Raw genomic sequence first — 21,679 nt, 5'->3', positions numbered from 1 at the left:
CAAGATATAAAGGAGAGACAGGAGCTTAGTGATGTCAGTGGTGGAAATAGGGAATAGAGCTAAGGCCAGGGAATGGAGGGCCTGGGTTACGTCATCCCAGTGGACATTCCTGATGGGCAGGTGGAGAGAGCTGGTGGTGGAGCTCATAGAGCTCCGTGTCAGAGGGAGGTTCCTCACGGGAATAGGCAGTCGTGGGAGGTAGACGTAGTTTCCATTTACGAAGAGGGGCTGGTTCAAGCTCTGAGAAGAGAATGGAGTATTGGGCAGCGCTCATGGTAGGAGATAGTAAGAAGTGTGTAGGAAGAAGGAGGGCTTCGAAGTTAGGAGAAGCAGCAGGGCATCCTGCAAGCCAGGCAAGGAGAAGGGCTCTCAGTTAATAGCACAAAAATGACAGAGAGCAAATCATTTGAATTAAGACCTGAATCTGAGTCCCAGACTTTGCCATTTACTGTGTGGCCTTAGTCAAGTTACTAAAGTTTTCTGGGGAATTTCACACCAGCCAATTGGGGATGATTAGAACACTTTCCATACCTGACCAAGTCGTAGTGTGGATCAGAGGAGATAATGTATTGGAAAGCACTTAGTATGCTGAGGTGTCTCATACAAAACTTAGAAAATCTGCTTTGAGTCCCAGTGTCTCAATCCAGACCTTCACCTGTCATGATAACTATTAATATTTGTTACACCCTGCCTGATTTTATAGATTCGCAATGCACCTGTGTTTTTATCATATGTTCTCAGATATGTACTGAAAAGAAGTGGGGCATAAATAGTAGAAAATAGCTTTCCTCTATATCCTGCCAGCAAATATAGGAAAATGCTAAGCTAAGCCCAGTTAGGGCACAGAGTATGTCCCTTTTGTTTAATACTGGACTTGCTGTGCCTGGCACACAGTAGGTGTTGAGTTAATATATGTGAATGAATGAACAAATGTCTTGCCAAATTCTTTGAGCTGTGAATTTTGCATTTAAGCTAGCTGGAAGGAGGGAATCGTACTCAGAGCCACCCGACGTTGTCTTTTTAGTGGGAGATGAAGGCTATGATTTTATTAGGTGAAAACATGGAAAGAATTGTTAGTCATAGAGTCACAGATTTAGAGGTAGAGGGGACAGCAGGAGAAGCAAGATTTATTATTACCACTGTTTTAAAGGTGAGGTGCCTGTACCCAAGGATGTGGAGTAACTCTGGCTGGACAGTTTGTAACAGAAGAGAGGCAGAGGAAGGTAAAATGTTTGTCTTATTCTTAGTACCTGTAGGAGGCAGAATAACGGCCTCCAGAAAATGTCTGCATCCTAATCCCAGGGATGCGCGAAAATCTCATGTTACATGGCATACATGCAGATGGAATTAAGGTTCTTAGTTTAACCTTAAAACTTGAAGATTCTTTTGGACTATCCGAGTGGGCTCCATGTAATCACAAGGGTCCTTAAGGGGAAGTGAGAGGTGGAAGAAGAGTCAATGCCAGAGAGATGTGATGGGAGAAAAACTTGATCAGCCGCTGCTGACCTTGTGGATGGAAGGGGGCCGTGAACCCAGGATTGTGGGCAGCCTCTGGAAGGTGGAAAAGGCAAGGAAATGGATTCTCCCCCAGAACCTTCAGAAGGAACACAGCCCTGCTGACACCTTGATTTTAGCCCAGTGAGACCCATTTTGGACTTCTGACCTCCAGGACTATAAGATTGTAAAAGTATCATTTTTTTTTTAAGCCACTAAGTTTATGATGATTTGTTACAGCAGCCAACAGGAAACTAATACAGTTCCAATATGGTCACCAAAGGGAGGCTGTGTCTGCCCCCGATGTTTCACCTCTGGAGAATAATGTGCTTTTTGCTATTCAGAAGCTTTTGTGCAGGGTTAATTTATGCATTTGGAGAGGAAGGTGAATCTAATAGGACACAGTTTGAAAGAAATAGCTGTAATTGACTAATAAATCATCACAGGTTCCTCTTGGCCACACTGCACTTCTTTATTCTGCCACATGATTATTCTGAGTGGACCTTTCTTGGCTATCAAAGAAAGTGCAGTTAGTTAAGTCCTTCATGAGTCAGACTGACAGCAAAAGTTAGCAGAATCATTCAGAATATCTTCTTGGAGTGTTTAAACTTGCTTGTGGGATCTTGTATTGTTTAGTCTTTGAAATAAAAGTAAAATTACCATCTCTTTGTGGATTTCTTTCCCCAGTAAGGAATTTATTTACTCTCTGAAAAATGGGAGCCTATTATGACTTTTAGAAACCTCTTTTGTTGGCACTGCTGATTTTTAGTTGGAGTATCACAGGTGATTCAACTACGTATCGTGTGTTTCTAACTTTCAGCTGGTTAGTGAATTCCTTTTGTCTTTCCATCTTTCCACAACCTGGTTTTTGTTTTTCTCTATAAATATGACCCATCCCTTCCAGAGCTAGATTACTTTCATTCAGTTCTGAATATTTAATAAAAGTTTCAAAAGGAAGCAAGAGTTTTTGTAGCATTTTCTCTTCCAAACAAGCTAGGGCTCAGTTCTTCAAATGAGAATGAAACTTAAATGTGGCCGAATCAGCATCGTCATTTGAAATGATGAGAATGTATTTCTACAAAAATATAAACTGAACTTTACAATGTAAAGAAGGAACAAAGTCATCTATAGAAAAGCAAGTCCAGGCCCCAGAGCTCACAGAGTACCCATTATAATCATTCCAGAAAAGCGTTTTCTTTACCGGAGAACTTACCAGCTAGCTCAGCCTGGCACAGCAACAGGCTGACACTAGCTCTTACTATTCTCTCCACTCGGTGTCTGAAAAGTATTTATTTTTTTAGTACATTTCTCTGACCTTTGGTTCTGTGCCTCTACAGCTGGATATTGCTTACAGCTAAATGTTTTCTGTGATAAAGTTAATTTCTGAAGCTTTCAATTTTTTTTGGGCCAAGTTGCATGTAGCACTCAGTCTCTGTTGACAAAGTCTTACTACTATAAAAGTCCATTCTGATTTTTTTAAAAAGTCAGGCAGTTTGATTCTCCTGTGAAATAGCTAATAGTCAATAATATAATAGTTTGACTCTGACACAATCTCACGATAGCTCAGCTCTAGTGCATTTTTTAGGAATGAGTGTGGAAAAAATAAGCTATGAAAAGCACTTGTAGCCAGATGGAAAAAGAGGAAGTTTTGATTCTTTCTGTCTCTGAACAGCAGATATGCCCAAATCTTCAGAATTAAAATAAGAAGCTGATAGGGCCCATGATAGGCTTACATTTTTTCTAAGGTTTCACCTAATAATAATGATTAAAAACCAGCATGATGATATCTAGAATTTATAGCACATTTAATTTGTACATTAAAAATCATATTAATTGTGATTACTCAGGCTGTATATAATAATGGCATAGAAATATAGTACTTTAGCCGAAAGGAAGCCTTTGACTCTTGGCTGGGCATATGGGTCTTAAAGAAGAAAAAAACCCTAAAAAACCTAAAAACTAAAGAAGTAATAAGGGAAAATTAATGTTAATGATGTCATAGCTCACTTCCCTTTTTATTCATAAAGCCCCATTTATTAATAGTAACAGCATCAACAATAATGAGCGTATTCCTTCTCTGCCCTACAAGTGGCCTTCGAGGTTTCACAGAGCTCTGCATTCTGCTCGGTGAGTGTGCAGTGCTCAGAACACTGGTTGCCTTCCAGAGTGGGCCGAAATTCCCTAGGTAGCCCCAGGTCCCAGCAAACCATTTGATCAACCTTTACATAGAAATCAGCATAGAGAAGGCATTTGAAGAAACTCTTCCTTATGTTAGGCTTTTCCCCTCTGGTTTTGTCCCCTGGCTTCCTATAAGGTCAAAAAGGGAGCCTGACATACTAGATTCTAGTAACACACTGAGTTTGATGAGAAATAAACCAGCAAGAGCTGTTGTTATTGCTAATAATTAGTGTCAACAGATCTCCTCAATCTGGATGGAAACCCCCAGATGGGCCTTCCCTTGATCGACCCCCCAGATGTGCAGACCCCTTGCTGAGGTCAGCTGGGTAGGTCGTAGTGGGTTCCTTGCACCACTGGAACAGGGTTTCTGTTGGTTTCCAAATTGCATCTCTGAATAGCACAGAATTTGAATTATTACTTAAATAGTTGGTTATTTATGTTTGGAAAATAACAACTGAAAATTTACCTGGAAAAAATTTTTATTCAGAGCAAATCCTTTCCATTAGATTGCATATAGCTAGTCAGTTTCTTCTAATTTTCCTTTTCTTTTAGCCTATCCCTTAATGTCCATATTTTCATGATAGGATACCATCACTTTTGTATTCACTTGAATATAACAGTGTAATCTGCATGTCTCCCAGCCTTCTTTGAGTCATTAGAAGCTCTTTCCTGCTCCATAGAATTTGGGCTGTTATTAATTTTACCTCTTATTTAAAAATCTTATCTTTCTTTGAATGTAAATGTCTTCATTTTCCCTAATGTCTATTCCGGCAACTCTAATTGCTGTTTCTTCAGTCTAGGGTCATCTTCATTAGATTAATTACTGTGGAAGCCTGTTCCCTAAATGTGCTAATAGCATGAAAATGACTTATTTCCGTGTTCTCTGTCACGCTATGCTAAGAAACAGACAAAAAGAAAAATTTGTACAGGAAGACTGAAAAATATCAGTTTTCTTGAATGGCCCTTTTGAGGGAGCTGCACCCACTCATCTACCTGGGTGTCAGGACTTGAGTGTGAGGGGCTAAAACCAGTGTGGAGGTTGGAATGGGGTCTACCTGAGACAGTCAGTAGTGGAAAGAGACACAGTCCTCCTAAAGAGGAAGAGCCAAGGAAAGCAAATATACTCGCTGATTCTAACAGCAATTACAGGATGCATACAGGGGCAGAAGGCTTGGCTTGGGAGCTGGGTGGAGATTGGAGGGAGGTGGGAACAGGTTGGGATGACATGAAGCAGGTAGCAGGCATTGCTATGACCAGGACTGGATGTTTCTGGTTTGCCTCTGTTGGTAGTAGGTTATGGTGTATGTATACTAGGCTGGTTTAAAGGTCTGAGGCTGGTTGTCAGCAGTCATGATGCAATAAAAATGTCTTTACAATGTGCCCGAGGGTTCTCACATATTGTTGAAAAGGTCACCCTGTCTGAGATGTTTGGACCATTTTGGTGCAACTACTGTTGCTGGGTTCCAGCTGGGGCTCCTGCCTTATAACGCCTGCTTTCCAGTTCCCACGTCCACATGAAGGTAGACCAGGGGGTGACTGATTTGTTTGCACTTGATCTTTCTTCCACACCGTGTTCCTTAAGTTTCACATAGTATATCCCTCATTCTACCAGTTACATATCATAAGACAGTTTGTATCTTTAAAGTGGAGGTTCTCAAAGTGTGGTCTGGGGAACCCTAAGATCCCTAAGACATTTTCAGAGGATCTGCAAGGTCAAACACATTTTCGCAATAATACTAAGACATTATTTGCCTTTTCGCTCTCATTATCTCATGACTATTTAGAGTACAAGTTCATCAATAAAGATTCAGATTCCACGTTGCAAGTAACCTTTAAGGAAACGACCAGTTGTGACGTTTTAGTCTTTATCAAAGAAGAATATCACAGTTATCTGAAAAGGCTATTAAAATATTCCTTCCTTTTCCAGCTACATTTCTGTGAGGCTAGACTTTCTTCATATACTTTAACTGAAAGAACATCACAACAGATTGAGTGCGGAAGGAGATATGAAAATCTAGCTGACTTCAGTTAAGACAGACATCAAAGAGATTTGCAAAAATGTAAATACTGCAGCCTTTCTCACTAAATTTTTTTTCTGGAAATCAGTCATTTTTCTTAAAAATATGTTATGTACTTTAATGTATAATGGGTTTACTTATTTTAAAATAAATTAATGAATAAATATTTTTAAAGTTTCTTCATTTAAATTTATAATATAGTTAATCTGGATTTATAATATAGTATATCTGGATAAATATAATCTATATAAACAAAAGTTCTTTTGGGTTTTCAATAATTTTTAAGAGTGGAACTGGATCCTAAGACTAAAAAGTTTGAGAACCTCAGCTTTAAAATAAGCATTTTATGGATAATGCAAAAATTTGGTTGTTAAATGACATAAATATATACCATAAAATCAGATATTGATAATAGAAGTGACTTTTTTTTTTTTAGAAGGGAGTCATTTTTTTTTTTTTTTAAGTATTTGTTTATTTATTTATTTATGGCTGTGTTGGGTCTTTGTTTCTGTTTGTTTCTGTGCGAGGGCTTTCTCTAGTTGCGGCGAGCGGGGGCCACTCTTCATCGCGGTGCGCGGGCCTCTCACTGTCGCGGCCTCTCTTGTTGCGGAGCACAGGCTCCAGACGCGCAGGCTCAGCAATTGTGGCTCACAGGCCTAGTCGCTCCATGGCATGTGGGATCTTCCCAGACCAGGGCTCGAACCCGTGTGCCCTGCATTGGCAGGCAGATTCTCAACCAGTGCGCCACCAGGGAAGCCCTAGAAGTGACTTTTAAAAGGCACTTGGTCTGGATCTCTCTTGTCTTCTGTGCCAGTGGTTAGTGTGTTTCCCTCTTCATTCTTCCCCCTACACACCAATTAAATCCCCTTAGCTGTAAAACCTGATGTAGGCCTTGTATAAATACGTGGGAAACAGTTACTATTTATTCTCTTTTCATAAAATGTTTCTAGTTGCCAGCAATACTTTAATAAAAGCAAGCAGTTTTTGCCCTTTTTGCCTAAGGGACACAGAGCTTTACAACAAAATTTCATTGATTTTTCAGTTATTTACCCGTTAAAATAAGAGCCAGAGAACAGCCTCCTAAGAGGAAGACTGGAGAAGCCACATTATTTCCCCCAATTTAAAGAGAGAGAGCTTGTGAAGTGGGAAGTGGCTGTGTGATTGTCTAATTAAGTCCTAGAGTCAGAGGTGAGGCCAGGGTCGGGTCGTGGTTCTCTGGAGTTCAGCTCAGTCATCTCAAAATGTACCATTATTACTGTCACCTTTCTTTGGTACTCTGCCCAGTGTGTGTTCCATAAAGATTAACTGCCAAAAGAGTAAGTTAGATGCCACATGTAGTGCAGAGGGAGATGGACCAGAAGTCAAGGGCCCTGGCTGCTTCTCTAGGCTTCTCACAAGCTCACCTTGCAACCTTGGACAAGTCACCCAGCCTCCCGCGTGCTCTGGGTCATCTGTCAAATGAGGACTTACCTGCCAGGAGAGGAGGGAGGTGGTTTTAGAATGTAATTTTCTGGTACTCTATCTCATTGAATGCTCACAGCAAACCTCTGAAGTAACTAGGGCAGGTGTCATTACTTTCATTTTGCAGTTGAGGAAATACCTGAGATTATGTGATTAGTAAATGATGACACTTTATTCTTTTTCCTAACAATACAAAAACATGAACCAGTCTCTTGACCCTTGAGAAACACCTGTTCAGAGCACAGGAGATGTATTTGACTTTTCAAGGTGGAACTCTGAATTATTTCATATAGAAATATTGTTACCTGTGGTTCTTCAGGACTGGACACTTTAAGTACCACATTTCAGGAACATCCTGGGCTACATAGATATTTGTGGGTTGACCTAGGACCCTCATCACCTCTTATAGCCTTGTTTCTTGAAAAAGGTGTTGCAAGTTCTCTATAACCTGTATATAAATAAGCTTTTAGAATACAAAAAAATTCTGCAGCTAGGTACTGTCTGTTCTCTATTTTAATGTTTATCATTTTTATTTTGTGACTTATTTGAAATCGCAATGTGGTATTACTAATAAGTAAGAATATTTTACCTGAGAGTGATAGTGTTAAAAATATACTATTTCAAAAAGCTTTACTCTATTATTTTATTATATTACATTATTATATAATATTACATAAAACATTACTAATAATTACAGGAACTTTTTTGCCCACATGGAAGGCAAATATAATTATATAATAGAAGTGAGTGGGGAAAAAATTCTCTCATCAGAAATTTCCTGTGTAAGAATAAAATTTCGTTGTACTCCATCCTCTTTCAAATAAAATTTACTTGTATTTATAGTTGGCTATACAATTTACAGTATATCCCATGAGACTCTGTATCAACCACACATTATTTCTAGAGAAGATAACTACCATTAAATAGCTGCCTCTATTTAAGTGTACAGAATGAAAATATAAACCTTCCCATAGGAAAGGTTATAAATTGCCTTGCTGCCTCTGCTCATGCACATTTTATACCTGTCTATATTGTTCTCTTTAAAACTATTCAGAGTTACTCCACACTTTCTTATATTCTGGGGAAAAATTTTTTCCATAACTCTATTGAGTTATGTGGCAAGGCCTAGTTTTTGTTTTTGACTCTTTAGAACTTAAGTCTTTCATGAACAGACACATCTCCCAGAAAGATTACGTACTAATCTATCATGCTGTTTTGCTCTTCGTATCCCATTAGAAGGCTATTCTGCTGGTTAGAGCTTTGTGCCATTGTATAAAGCTGCATATGTCTTGGTGGTTGTGTCAGTACTCTTTAAAGCGTAGGATCTGCGCGTGGGAAGGCTCTGGTTGAGGTCCCAAGCTTGCTGGTTGAGGCAAGGCGATATCTCAAATCATCCAAAACAAATCACCCCATCCTTAGATAACTGGATATAGTCAGCATAATCTCTCTCATTGGCTTATTCCAGAATTTAATAATATGGAAACTTGACTTGTGAATTCCTTTGATTAAACTAAGCTTTTATAGAATTAAACTTACTATTGTTGATTTATTATTGCTAAATTGATGTAATTATTTTGTTTTGACAAATTCAGAGCCTTTTTTTTTTTTTTGAAATTCACGTTCTTTTATTTATTTATTTATTTATTTATGGCTGTGTTGGGTCTTCGTTTCTGTGCGAGGGCTTTCTCCAGTTGCGGCAAGCGGGGGCCACTCCTCATCGCGGTGCGCGGGCCTCTCACCATCTCGGCCTCTCTCGTTGCGGAGCACAGGCTCCAGACGCGCAGGCTCAGCAATTGTGGCTCACGGGCCTAGTCGCTCCGTTGTATGTGGGATCTTCCCAGACCAGGGCTCGAACCCGTGTCCCCTGCATTGGCAGGCAGATTCTCAACCACTGCGCCACCAGGGAAGCCCTCAGAGCCTTTTAATGCCTATCTTGTCACCAACCTTGTTTATTTTTCCTGAAGTAACAATGCACACTTCAAGAATTCTGAGTTTTCAAAAAAATGTGAAATTGTATTTTATAAGGTAGCAATAAAGAAATAATTCCCTTTAATTGAGAAAGGAGAATTTTGAATGTGAGCTAGTGAAAGCTGAAGCCAGAACTGGAATTTGTTTCCAGTCAACTTACCCTTGAGTAAAATTTATCCTTGATTTACTTATGTGTCAAACAAGTTATTCAAAACCCTGGTGAGTAACAAAATATATATTTACAAACCAAAAGGTTTTTTAAAGGTACTGAAGTTATGTATTTAATAAAGTAGAGGTGTTTAAATATGGTACCATTTTTTGCAATTCTCTGAGAATAAAGGAGGGAAGGTGAAAAGGTCATTCATTTCCTTGAGGTAGTATATTCCACAGGATATTTCTCCATAGGTATTTCTTTCTCAATTGTACATGAAAAGATTGTGGCTCCCCAAACACAGTAGGCTCTTTCAATCAGAAAGAAATACAACTGTGCATTAAAATACATAAATGATCAATAAGTTATAATATAAGAACATGCAAATATGAATTACTATGTCAGTAATTTTACTGAAAGCTATAAACCATTTTCTTAAAGACATGAGCTCAGGCTTGGTTTGTTAAAATTATGGGAGGAAGAAGAACCTCACAATTCAGACAAAAGTGGTATAGGAAGATAGTTTAGGTGTAGCCCGTTCCCTTGTGGATTCACATTTTGGTCTTCTTTGAAGTTGAGAAAATGAGCAAATGTCTGGTATCCCATACTGCATGTAGTCATTCTGATGAGCCATTGGATTTCATGATTAGTTTTAAGAAGTCATCCTACTTCTTTTTCCATCAGAGTTGTAACTACCACTACTTGCACATTATCTATAGAATTAATAGTCAGGCACTAATGATGGTAACTTTAAACTGGACCTGGATCACCATTCAGTAAGTGTACCCAAAACAATTATTTTCTCTGCAACTCATAACTATGCCTCGCTTAGAAACTTCTTGAAAATTGGGTACCTGATTTTAAGCACGATGTAAACTATGTTTTCACAAGTTTATTGATGACTACATTGTGTGGGAAAGACATAAAGCCTTCCTGACATCAAGATAGATGATACCTTTTAGGCCTGGCCCTGGGTTATTAGAGGAGATTAGTATGAGAAGATTTGTTCTTTAAGGAGCCATTCCATTCATTACCCTGCTTTTTTTCAAGGGTGTGCAATTGACTGTGCCCCCAAACTATTAGTCTTTTGGTGACAGACATCATAAGAATAAACAGTTCAGTGCTTTCAATTTGGATGAGGTGGCTTCTGGTACAACTCAGAATAAACTTGGCCTAGAGCTATATGGTATTGCTGATGTACTTTATTTCCAGTGGTGTACTAGAGTCAGCTCACACCAGCTCCCACGAGCTGATTGAGAACAACTCTTCCCAACTGCACTTTCAATGACATCACCTAGGTAGTCTGAAATCAACCATGTTGGTAGTCTTAATACCAGGGAAATTGGCACATGCTATAAATCCTGCCTTTCATCCCACAGAGAATCAGTTGTTAAAACATTTACTAACATGCTACTGCTTCAAAACCAAGAGATAGTACATTTTGCAGTTTTGAGGTTTTAAACAATATCTACCAAGAATCAATCATAAAGGAAATATCAAATAAGTCTTTTGACATTCAGAAATCACAGATTTAGCCAAACTACCTCCACCCAAGCATTTATCAAATTTATCTCCCTTCAAACTTGAAAATGATCTAGAGATTTTAAGCCTGTTAGGATAGATAAATATGTCTTCAAATATATTTTTAAATGTTAATTTGATTTAATAGATCTTTCCGGGATCTCTCTCTAGTGTGGAGAGAGCCAGGTACAGTTACTAAGGTATATTCCCTCAGGGCTGCTAATCTTGACTGGTACTCACAGAAGTTGGCCAATCACTAAGATGCTTTCCTTTCCTTTTTTTCCCCCTTTTCTTTTGTTTGTTTTATTTTTAAGCTAACACTTGCCCTTTGGAAGATTACTTAGAGGTGTCTTGGGCAGGAAAGAAAAATGTTTTATTTCATTATTTATTGGACCTCTATAAAGTAATGTACTTTTTCCTAAGGCTAACTATACAATAGGGCTAGCATTCTATAAAAAAGTCATGTCTTTTTTTAAATGTTGAAAAAATATATAGTTTACATATAGGAAGATAAGAAAACACCCCTTTATGGATCAATATGTCACTTTAAATATATTTTGAGAGTAGGTTTGTAGAATATTTTCCAACGTGAATACAACTGCCATCATCTGTTAATGATTTAAAATAGCATGAATTATAAATGGAAAAATTGCTAAGAATGATAATCCACTTATTGATATAATTAATAGGTAATTATTTCAAGTCAAAATGTTAATTAGCCAAGATCAGTTTCTGGTATTCAGATATAGTTGTTATCAAGACTTTGAAAATGATAACAACTTTCTTACCACTGCATTCTAAATTATATTTAAAATTCTTTAATTCCTTGAAGGCAGGAGAGATAATCTTGAGATCCTGCCTTCTCATTTACATTTTTCTCTTCTGGCTGTGTCTGTAAGATGCATCTTAGCACTCAGTGCATTTAACATAACAGGTGTTCTTTCCCTACATAACATATACTTGGAGAAATGACTCGAACTAATTTAATCCAGAACATGTTAAGAAATCGGGAAGGAGATCATGCTTGTGGCTAGGGATAACCTTTTTTGTTTCAGCTGGAAGACAAAAACAAAGGTAGGCAAGTCAATTACTTTTAAAAAATATTGTTCTCCTTTGGACTTGGGAGATGTTTGTCTTTTTTCATTGATCTCAGGAGAACTATCATGTGGTTGACCTTAAATTTAGCCACACTAACCACTGACAGCATCTCCCTAATTCAGCCTCACCTGTGATGTGAGGTGATGCATAGCCATGAGACTGCGGTGAGCACCTCTTGCTCCAGGCATCCAACTGATATAGATGGCTACCATTCGGTGGGTACCATATATACTCCAGGCCAGTGTGGAGGGCTTTCCATACATCATCTCACGAGGTTGACAGTATTATAATCCTCACTTTTCAGATGTTGAAATGAAGGGTTTGGGAGTTTAGCTAACTCATCCTAGGCGTCACAGTTAGCAGCTATCAAACCCAAACTTATCTGTAAAGAGACCTCACATCAGTGCCCATCCCATAGGGTTGTTTGAGGATTAAAATAATAAGCAAATGGAAACTGCTGAGAACAGTGCTGGAAACAAGAATAGGCACTGGTTAAGTCTTAGCCGCCTCCATCATCATCATCATCATCATCAAAACTAGGTCAATCTGATCCCCAAATTGGGGCTAACAGCCCTGCCTAAAGTGCCAAGTGAATAGAATAGTCAGTGGCATTCTCTCTGCTATGGTGGCTGTGGTCTACCCAGAGGATTCCCAAATGAGGCAACAGATAAGTAGTGCAGATTTGTATGGCATTGGCCCTGCCTTCCCAGTTTAGGAACAGCTTCTCTTGGTATAAGGTGGAGTGATTTTGACTGTTTTTAGATCTGAGCTCGTGTTTTGTTTTTTGTTTTTTTTTGGAATTAAACCAGGTAGGAAAGAAGTCTCAAGGAATACGGGCTAAATCTATGGGGTTTTATGAGCAAACGTAAGCGTAATTTAAAAATTGAACCTAGGGGGAGAAATCATTGTTCCATTTCTTTTTCTTTATGTTCAACTGAAGTTTCATATGAGATCAGGTGACGAAGGGAGAAAGGAAGAGCTGAATCTGAGAGCTATTTTGAAGGTGTGACCTCTAGGGGAAGGTTTGGTGCATTTCAACTCCCAGATTTCCTGTTTGAATTTTTAAAATAGCAACTCTTGAACCCAAATGGCACAATCACAGAATAGCCTCTACTTGCTAGCACTCAGCAACACAGAGAACCCAAGAAGGCTATCACCAAGCAAGACCCTCAGGGTTAAAAATGCCTGAAGGCTGTTCAATTTGTGTTTATTTTCAGATCTCCTTTTTGAGGGACAGAAGCATCCCCTAGATTCCAGATCAGATTCTTTCTTTCTAGTTTCCTCTACCCAAAAAACCCAAAACAAACAAAAACACAAAACAAATCTATTCCCTAAAATGTACAGAACATTGATGCTTTCTAACACATTGTCTAAGAAAAAAAAGGGGAAATCTTCTGATTTTGAAAGTGTCCAAGTACAATCAGACTCACTTTTTTTTTTAAATTTAATTAATTTATTTATTTATTTATGGCTGTGTTGGGTCTTCGCCTCTGTGCGAGGGCCTTCTCCAGCCGCGGCAAGTGGGGGCCACTCTTCATCGCGGTGCGCGGGCCTCTCACTATCGCGGCCTCTCTCCTTGCGGAGCACAGGCTCCAGACGCGCAGGCTCAGTAATTGTGGCTCACGGGCCCAGTTGCTCCGTGGCATGCGGGATCTTCCCAGACCAGGGCTCGAACCCGTGTCCCCTGCATTGGCAGGCAGATTCTCAACCACTGCGCCACCAGGGAAGCCCCAGACTCACTTTTGATATGTCAGTGAAGCAGAGGAGAACAATATTTTGGAGGAAATTCTGCAGCAATTAATCTTTAAGAATTATTTTTATTCATTCATTTAGTTCTTCTGTGTTACTCATAATCTATGAAATTTAGGAATAGAATAATGAGTATTTCTTCTATGAAAATTTTCCTCTGGAGGAAGGGAAATATTTCATTGATTTTTCACGTATAAGAAAGTGCTACCTGTGTACAATCTTTGTGATTTTGACTTAGAAAACTAATTTTCCTTAATGGGAGTAGTTTTGTGGTAGTGACACTAGGATACAGCTTGTTAGTGGGGAAAAAAGCTTATTTCTTTATATTAATATTCTGTTGTTTTTGTTTAAATTAGAAGTTAATCATTTAGGGTTAGTTATTTTGTTACATCAATTTTGATGTTTTACTGAGAAAGGAATAGTTATAATGTCTCTCTTCCACTTTGCATTCTCATTATCTAGTTCTCAGAGAAAAATTTTCTCAAATAACCAGGCAACTGGTGGAGGCACTGTTCAGGGTCTGCCAGGGGAGGTAGGATGTAGGATTATGATGGGCCTCAGATGTGCACTTGAGATGTTATCTTCAAATGAACTTACACGTAAAGTTGTACTTCGTGTAAAGGCTTTGGCGTGATAAATGTAAACACTCACAATATGCCACAATTTGGGTAATTCTGCCTTGGCATTAGGAACTTCAAACAATGGAATCAGCTCAGGCCTCTGCAGACAGGGCTTTGCTGATTTGCTCTCGAGTGTCAGGAGCAGCGATTCAGGCTGTGGGAAGGCTTCTGGCCCCTGGCCCAGCATCTAGGCCGGTCTGTCTCAGCCTGGGCTGCCCGTGGGATCATCCTGGAGCTTTCAGCATTACTGATTCCTGGTCTCAGTCCCTGAGACTCTGATTTCATTGGTCTGTCATGCAGCCTGGGTATTGGGATTTTTGCTCCTCAAAGCGGGGTTCATAGATCAGCAGCATCTCATGGCCTGGGAGCTTGTTACAAATCAGAATCTCAGGCCCAGCGCCAGCACTACAGAATCAGAGCCCGCATCCCAGGTATGTACCGTCAAGTCTGAGGAGCACTTTTTACAGCCCTCCTAGGCTGATGGGTCTGAATGGCAGCTGCAAATGGAAGTGGTTTCGTTCTGTAGCTGAATAATGAATTGATTTAGAAACTGTTGGAACCCATTGGATAATGTCTAGAATAGATTTTGTTGTTTTGAAAACAGAAACATCACTGCTGCTGAGATCATTTCTATAAAGGCAGATTTTGTTGAGTACAGTTGGGATCATTGGGAGTCACATGATTCTACTGTAGACTGAGAACTTGGCAAAGTTAAGTGAAAATATGTCAAGATATTGCCATGAATGAACCACACTCCTGGGTCCAGTCCTTGGTCTGATGTGTCAACATACCTGGAGGAGATCCATCTCTAGGGGCAGACTTGGTCTCCAAACTCATGAGAGTAAAGTGTGAAAACAGGCCATGGAGAATTTACAGTGAGAAATATGACTGCCACAGGGCAGTGCTTTTTCTCCTTGCAAGCAGACCTAGATGAAAAGGCAGATCATACTAGAAGGTTGTTTGGTGAGTAGGGGATCAGAACAGGGAAATTGGGTGGATGGAAAGGATTATGTTCTAAGTTTGGTTGTTTTCTGTCCCCGCCACTAGACTGACAGCCCTGTGAACGCAGAGACTTGTTCTGTTCACTGCTGTTCTCCCAGCTCCCAGGAGCGTGCTGGCCTTGCATGGCTTCCGCCAATGCTTCCCCCAGTGACTTTCCATACGCTCTGACCCCATGGCTGGCCAGCTTCTTTTCTTTTGAGGTCTTGATGGCCTGGTTGCTCTTTAGTCCCATTAGGTGTCTTTGCTTGCCTACACACCTGTCCCAGGTATTGCTCCTGTGTTTTGTCTCTCAGAGGCTATCTTACTTCTCCTGTTTCTAGCTTCTCAGCAGGACCTCGGTGTAGTCCTTGTGTACTTTCCAAATTGTTTTTAGTGTCATAAAGCCCACTTCCATTTTTTAAAGACCCTGAGCAGGTGGGAGAACATTTACATTCACAGCTAAGTCAAGTCCATATCAGTGAATATTGGAGTGTGGGGTAGGGGGCCCAAATCTGTTGATATTAATTGATAACTATGATGGCAACTTTGTTCAGAAATAGCTTGGCCATTGGTGAAAAGGAAGGAAATGTGTAAAAGATGGTTCCAAAGTATTAATCACTGGACACTGGGAAAATGATGGCTAATTTCATTGGTAGAAATAGAGAAATCAAGATAGGGATCTGTTTTGAAGGGAACAAGGATGAGCTTGATTTGGACTTGTTGAATTTGAGTTAAGGGAGGGTATCAATGTAGAAATGTCATGAACACAGTTGGAGAAAACATATGGGAGCTCCCAATTGTTACTGCATTACCTCCTTTAGAATCTCTTGGCCTGGAATATTCTCATTCTTTCTACTCTCCCTGAACTGTTGGAAGGAAATGGACTATGGCTGCCCAGGGCCCTTCTCCTCTAAGTTTGCAACCAGGAAAAATATGAGAAGGATATTTCTGTCTTCATAAGAACTTAGTGTGAAGAGACAGTCTAATGGAACTGGTTTGATTTCATCCACTCCTATTTAATTTCTATGATGTCTTCTCTAGTCGCATGGTAACTTACACATCACTGTGCAATGTGAGAAGGACAAAGACATCAAATATTACTGAATGACTCCATACTTCTCTTCCAGAACCACTTCCATTGACTCTTATTACACAAACCCTCACTGAGCCAGGGATCCCAAGCATTACTGATCTAAGACCTTTTGGAGACCACCTGCTTTGACATCTATTTCAGTGCTAGCAGGAAATTTCAGAAACAACCAATTTAACTGAGTGCAAATGATGTGCTCACTGAGGTTTGGTAAAAAGCCTACAGTTGAGACCTAGAAAGTGAATGCTGTTTTCCTTCTGAGTCACTTGTGACTTTTAATAGACTGAGAACTGACAGAACTGCCAAGAAAGCAAATAGTTTTATTCATATGACTGTACAATTACTCTCAATTACTGCGTTCAGTTGATGAACATCACAATTACTTTGTAATATGTAGGACAACCTGGGAAAAGAGATTTTATTTTTGTGGGGGAAAGTGACCACAAATGACTAAAACTTGAAGCATACAGAAAGATATGCAGTAGTTTTTCTTAAAAAGTATCACAAAAATCGGGCTTCCCTGGTGGCGCAGTGGTTGAGAACCCGCCTGCCAGTGCAGGGGACACGGGTTCGAGCCCTGGTCTGGGAGGATCCCACATGCCGCGGAGCAACTAGGCCCGTGCTCCACAACTGCTGAGCCTGTGTGCCACAACTACTGAAGCCCATGCACCTGGAGCCCGTGCTCCACAACGGGAGAGACCACCGCAATAAGAAGCCCACGCACCGAGACGAGGAGTAGCCCCCGCTCGCCGCAACTAGAGAAAGCCCGCACACAGCAACGAAGACCCAACGCAGCCAAAAATAAATAATTTTTTAAAAAGTATCAGAAAAATAAATACAACTTTTCAGAGGGCATTCCAAATGTAAGGATTTTGTTGGCTAATCGAAGTCTTTGGAACGCATATCTGGAGTTGACAGCCATCGTCAGTCTGTTTGTTCTTTAGGATGAATAGTGACGTGAGTTTGGGTCCCCATGCTTTTTCTGAACACTGCAGTGCTGCGGCAAAAAACCCAATCATTTCTTTTTTAACACAGCATTTTTTGGTGGGTGGCTTCCCTTGTTCCTCCTTTCCCAACCCTCCATCCCTTGCAAAAAAAAAAAAAAAGCTTTCAGGAGATCAGGCAACCCAAAGAAACTGCCAATGATAGTGTTCTGCTAATCCTATAAATATTTCTGTAAACCTGACTCCAGTGAGACATAATTCGGCAACTGGAGTAATGGGCTTTCCTGCTGTTGCAACCAGAGTGCAAGTGCTCCAACTTGCTGAGCAATTACTCCCACGTTTCTGCCTCCCCACACTGTCATTAGTCTTCCCTACACTAGGTGTGAGATTGTACGGAAAGTAAGGTAAACACTGCCGTTCTGTAATTAGCTGCCCCAAAGTTCAGTGGCGAAAATAGCAAGAATACGGTTTCCTTCTAGAACCTGGAAAAGCCATTTTGATTTGTTTGTGAACCCAGGTGGGGCTCGTTTATTGACAGACTGTTACTCTTCTGATCACCAGGTGATGTTTACACAATGAGATGTTAAATCCCTTCACACCTTTAAAAATCTGTTTCCACACTTGCAAGTGTTCTTGGAGAAAGGACCCCATACTTGGGTGGTTGCCAGTTTGAAATGTGAAGTACTCAAGAAGTACTTAAGGAATAGAACTTTATAATAAAACAATTTAAAACATAAATTTGCTGAATTCCGCTGTGCTGCATTGTTCATTGGGCCGGTTCAGATCATGAATAATGGTCTCCCTGGCCTTCCTTTCTTCATTTTCTTTCCTGCATCATTTCTCTATACATCGCACCTCTAAATGATCCCACTCTGATTTGATCTCTCTTTGACTTCTGCTTAAAAACTTCTAGTTGTTTCTGAAACATGCTAAGCAAAGTCTGTTTCAAACAATACCAAGGTTTGGTATTGTCATACTGGATAGCAGCTCTACTGCTAGGTGTTTGTACACATATGTGTGTGTGTGTGTGTGTGTGCGTGTCTGAGTTACTTTGTCCTTTTAAACACGAGTTTCAGGAAGTCAGGAAAGGTAGTAGCTCTACTTTAATTAACGTCCTCTTTTAGCACCTGACACAGGGTCATTAACACACGAAATGTTAGATGTTAGAGTTCATCTCCTTTCCATCAGAATTTAACTTTCCACAGGATACTGTATTTCTTTCATGCTAATCTATATTTTAATGGCCTCTAAATTGTTAATTGGAGGGTAATTAGTTCTAATCTAGTGTTAATGCTATGAACGTAGAGTAAGAAGCTAATTGACATGGCAGGCTACCAACTAGAATTTTATGAACTAAAACTTTTTATCTCTTGCACAACAGTGAGTGAACTCATTATGGAAGTGCCATTCAGGAAGAAAAACTGCTTTGCCTACGGGTGTTCTGTACCTTGTGGCTGCATCGCTGATTTCTGGATGATGGCTGACTCCTTTGACTTTCTAAGTAGAACAGCTTACCTTTAAACCAACTTTGGGGAAGTTGGTCTAAAAAACTATATGCATATTTGGTTGGCATATTTTTGTTTTCAATTGCATTTTTGTCCCCACTAGATATAAGGAACTCCTATGGAGGCTGAAGGATATACAAAGCAGGAGAACATCCAGTAAATCTAGATTCTAGTTGAAATAACAATACATTCACTGAGCAGTACCTAATAGTCTATAAAAGGATTTCATGTATGTGGTTTCATTTGCTCCTCAATTTGAATTATTGAGGTCAAGGCAGGTGTTTTTATACCCATTTTATAGTTAAAACAGCCAAGGTTCAGGAAGTTTAACTAACTTGTCTGTGATTATGTGGCTGTTGTTCAGTGATAGAGCCACGCCAAGGACTTGAGTCTGTGACTCCTGCTCCAGAGTTTTTTTCCTGATCACATCCTGCTTTTCTCAGCTGTTTACACATAAAATCTTATTGTGTAATTCTAAGCAATTGCCATTCCCTTAGAAATTCAGAAAAGTTACATAATCATAACCAAGCTAACTCATCATCTTTTTACCTTCCCACTCCCAGACCCCTGAGTTAACAAATTCTACTCCAGTACTGACTCTGTTCCTCACTCAAGCTAAAAAAAAACTGTCTTTGGAAAGGAGGTAAAAATGATAGAAAGTAAAGAAAATCAGGTCAAGGGGTGCTTCTGACCCTTTTTTCTTTTAAAGAAAATTTTAACTGCTGCCTAAGATGTCAGTTCTCAGTTTAACCCAGAGTAGTTTTTCAAAGACAAAACCTGTTAGTTACTTTGCTGTCCTCTGGCTGGTCCTAGCCTGAGCTAGTGTACCAGAACTTTATTTGGTCGGCTTTTTAAATTTATTTATTTATAAAGATTTATTTATTATTTATTTATTTTATTTATTTTTGGCTGCATCAGGTCTTAGTTGCAGCACGCGGGATCTTTCGTTGGGGCGCTCAGACTCTTTGTTGGGGGTGCGCGGGCTTCTCTCTAGTTGTGCCCTGAGGGTTTTCTCTTCTCTAGTTGTGGTGCACAGCCTCCAGAGCGGGTGGGCTCTGTAGTTTGCAGCACATGGGCTCTAGTTGAGGCACGCGAGCTCAGTAGTTGTAGCGCGCAGGCTTAGTTGCCCCGTGATATGTGGGATCTTAGTTCCCTGACCAGGGATCGAACCCATGTCTCCTGCGTTGTAAGGCAGATTCTTTACCACTGGACCACCAGGGAAGTCCCTTTGGTCAAATTTCGATTACTTAGTGCCTGCATATCTGGTACACAATCCGTGGTTTGTGTTCATGTGTTTGTTTGACTGGGAATTACCTTTTCAATCGTTTACTATTCCTTAGAAGCTCCACCAGAATGTAGACAGGAAAACAAAGACAGGAAAATCTAGTGAGTCAGCTTTGGTGTATGTGAGCGGCTCTGTCACAGCGTGGACAGCATAGAAGTTGCTGGAAGATGAGGTCTCAGCGTCCCAAGGCAGTTTCTTTCATCTTTCTCTGCCCTCCCCCGGCTCCTCTAAACCACTGGGAGATGAGAGGGCCCAAGTTCTATTTGTGTCCCTCTGTTAGTTTATTTGTAAACTGCAGGTCAAAAAGTAATATTATGTATAAAATCCAGACTGGACAATTGCTCGTTTCATGCAGAGAGAGAGCTTTAAAGGAAATCAGCTGACTTCCTGACTTGCTGAATGAAGTGTGAGTTTTAGTTTCTATCCTGTTAGGAAATGACATGTGAATAGAATACTTGTATGAGCAGGCTTTTATTTTTGTCAATGGCTGGAAACTTGTAAAAAAAAAAAAAACGAAAGAAAGAAAAGAGAGGTCTGTTTATTTTAGCATATCAAGATTCATTTCTGTGAAACAAAGGCAGAAATGGCAGTTTCTGAACCTTTGGTGGTCTCCATCCTGAGATTCCATTTCTTCTCTTCTGCCCAGAGTTGTTGGGTTGCCATAGCAACATGACTCCTCCCCCACAACCCTGTAAGATTAACTGGATACAGATTTAGCAGCAAGTGAGGCCAAGATCAAAATCCAAATTTAGGGCACTGATCACAGAAAGTGGGAGGTCTGAGGTCAAGGACCACTCTGCATCCCTCTGTGGGCTGCACGTGGTGTGATGGGCGTTCTGCCCTGATGGCTTAGGTGGCACTGCTCAGAGACCCTGTCAGCCACGGAGAGCTCAACTGCCACACTGCAGATGGGATCACACCCAGGATGAGAGTTGGATAGCTGTGTGGAGGAGGAGTATTTAGTGTAGTAGTGTAACCCTGTATCAAATGAAATTGCTGGAGCTGTGAAGTCAGGCATGAGACTCTCGGGCAAGGAATGATGGAGAAGGGCGTTCAGTAGGTGCTGCAAAAATAAAGGCACTCTGTGCCCAGGAATGCTTTCTAGGGGTCTTCGAGATCCTATAAATGGTGATAACCGTGACAACAATTGCTCGCATTGATTGAGCACTTAGGATGCCCTAAACACTTTGTACCTCGTTTAATCCTTCTGACAATCTGAACTAGAGGCTGTTATTTTAAAATAAGGGAAACTGAGGCAAGGAGAAGTTAATAAACTTCCCCAAGGTTACGTAGTTTGTAAATGGCTGACTGGGATTCGAGCCTTTGCCGTGTGACTCCTGAATCCAGGCTCTTAATTCTTGAAATACTGCCTCTAAAGCAGGGGTCCCCAACCCCCGGGGACCCATGTTAGGAAGTGGGCTGTACGGCAGGAGGTGAGCGGCGGGCAGGCCAGCGAAGCTTCATCTGCCGCTCCCCATCGCTCGCATTACCGCCTGAACCATCCCCTCCCCACCCCTGGTCCGTGGAAGAATTGTCTTCCATGAAACAGGTCCCCGGTGCCAAAAAGGTTGGGGACTGCTGCTCTAAAGGATCTTTACTTATCCTCTTGAAGGCTC

At 40.4% G+C, this 21,679-nt stretch overlaps 1 protein-coding gene across 9 annotated transcripts in view; it reads left to right on the top strand.

Moving 5' to 3' along the window:
• SAMD4A (sterile alpha motif domain containing 4A) overlaps positions 1-21,679 on the top strand; it is a 224,606-nt gene that overhangs the window by 46,584 nt on the left and 156,343 nt on the right. The window contains exon 2 of one of the 9 annotated variants that reach the window (XM_082386515.1): positions 1,151-1,223. The exons of the other annotated variants lie outside the window; for them this stretch is intronic. Within the exon in view, the coding sequence (XP_082242641.1) occupies positions 1,172-1,223 (52 nt within the window). The 5' untranslated portion in view covers positions 1,151-1,171. The remainder of the gene's footprint in view (positions 1-1,150; positions 1,224-21,679) is intronic. 9 annotated transcript variants of the gene reach the window in all.

This window comes from Balaenoptera borealis (genome assembly GCF_965194805.1).
Source record: "Balaenoptera borealis genome assembly, chromosome: 3".
In the NCBI taxonomy this organism is placed as follows: Eukaryota; Metazoa; Chordata; class Mammalia; order Artiodactyla; family Balaenopteridae; genus Balaenoptera; species Balaenoptera borealis.
The sequence above is the reverse complement of the archived record's forward strand: the minus strand, read 5'-3'. Positions and strand labels throughout refer to the sequence as shown.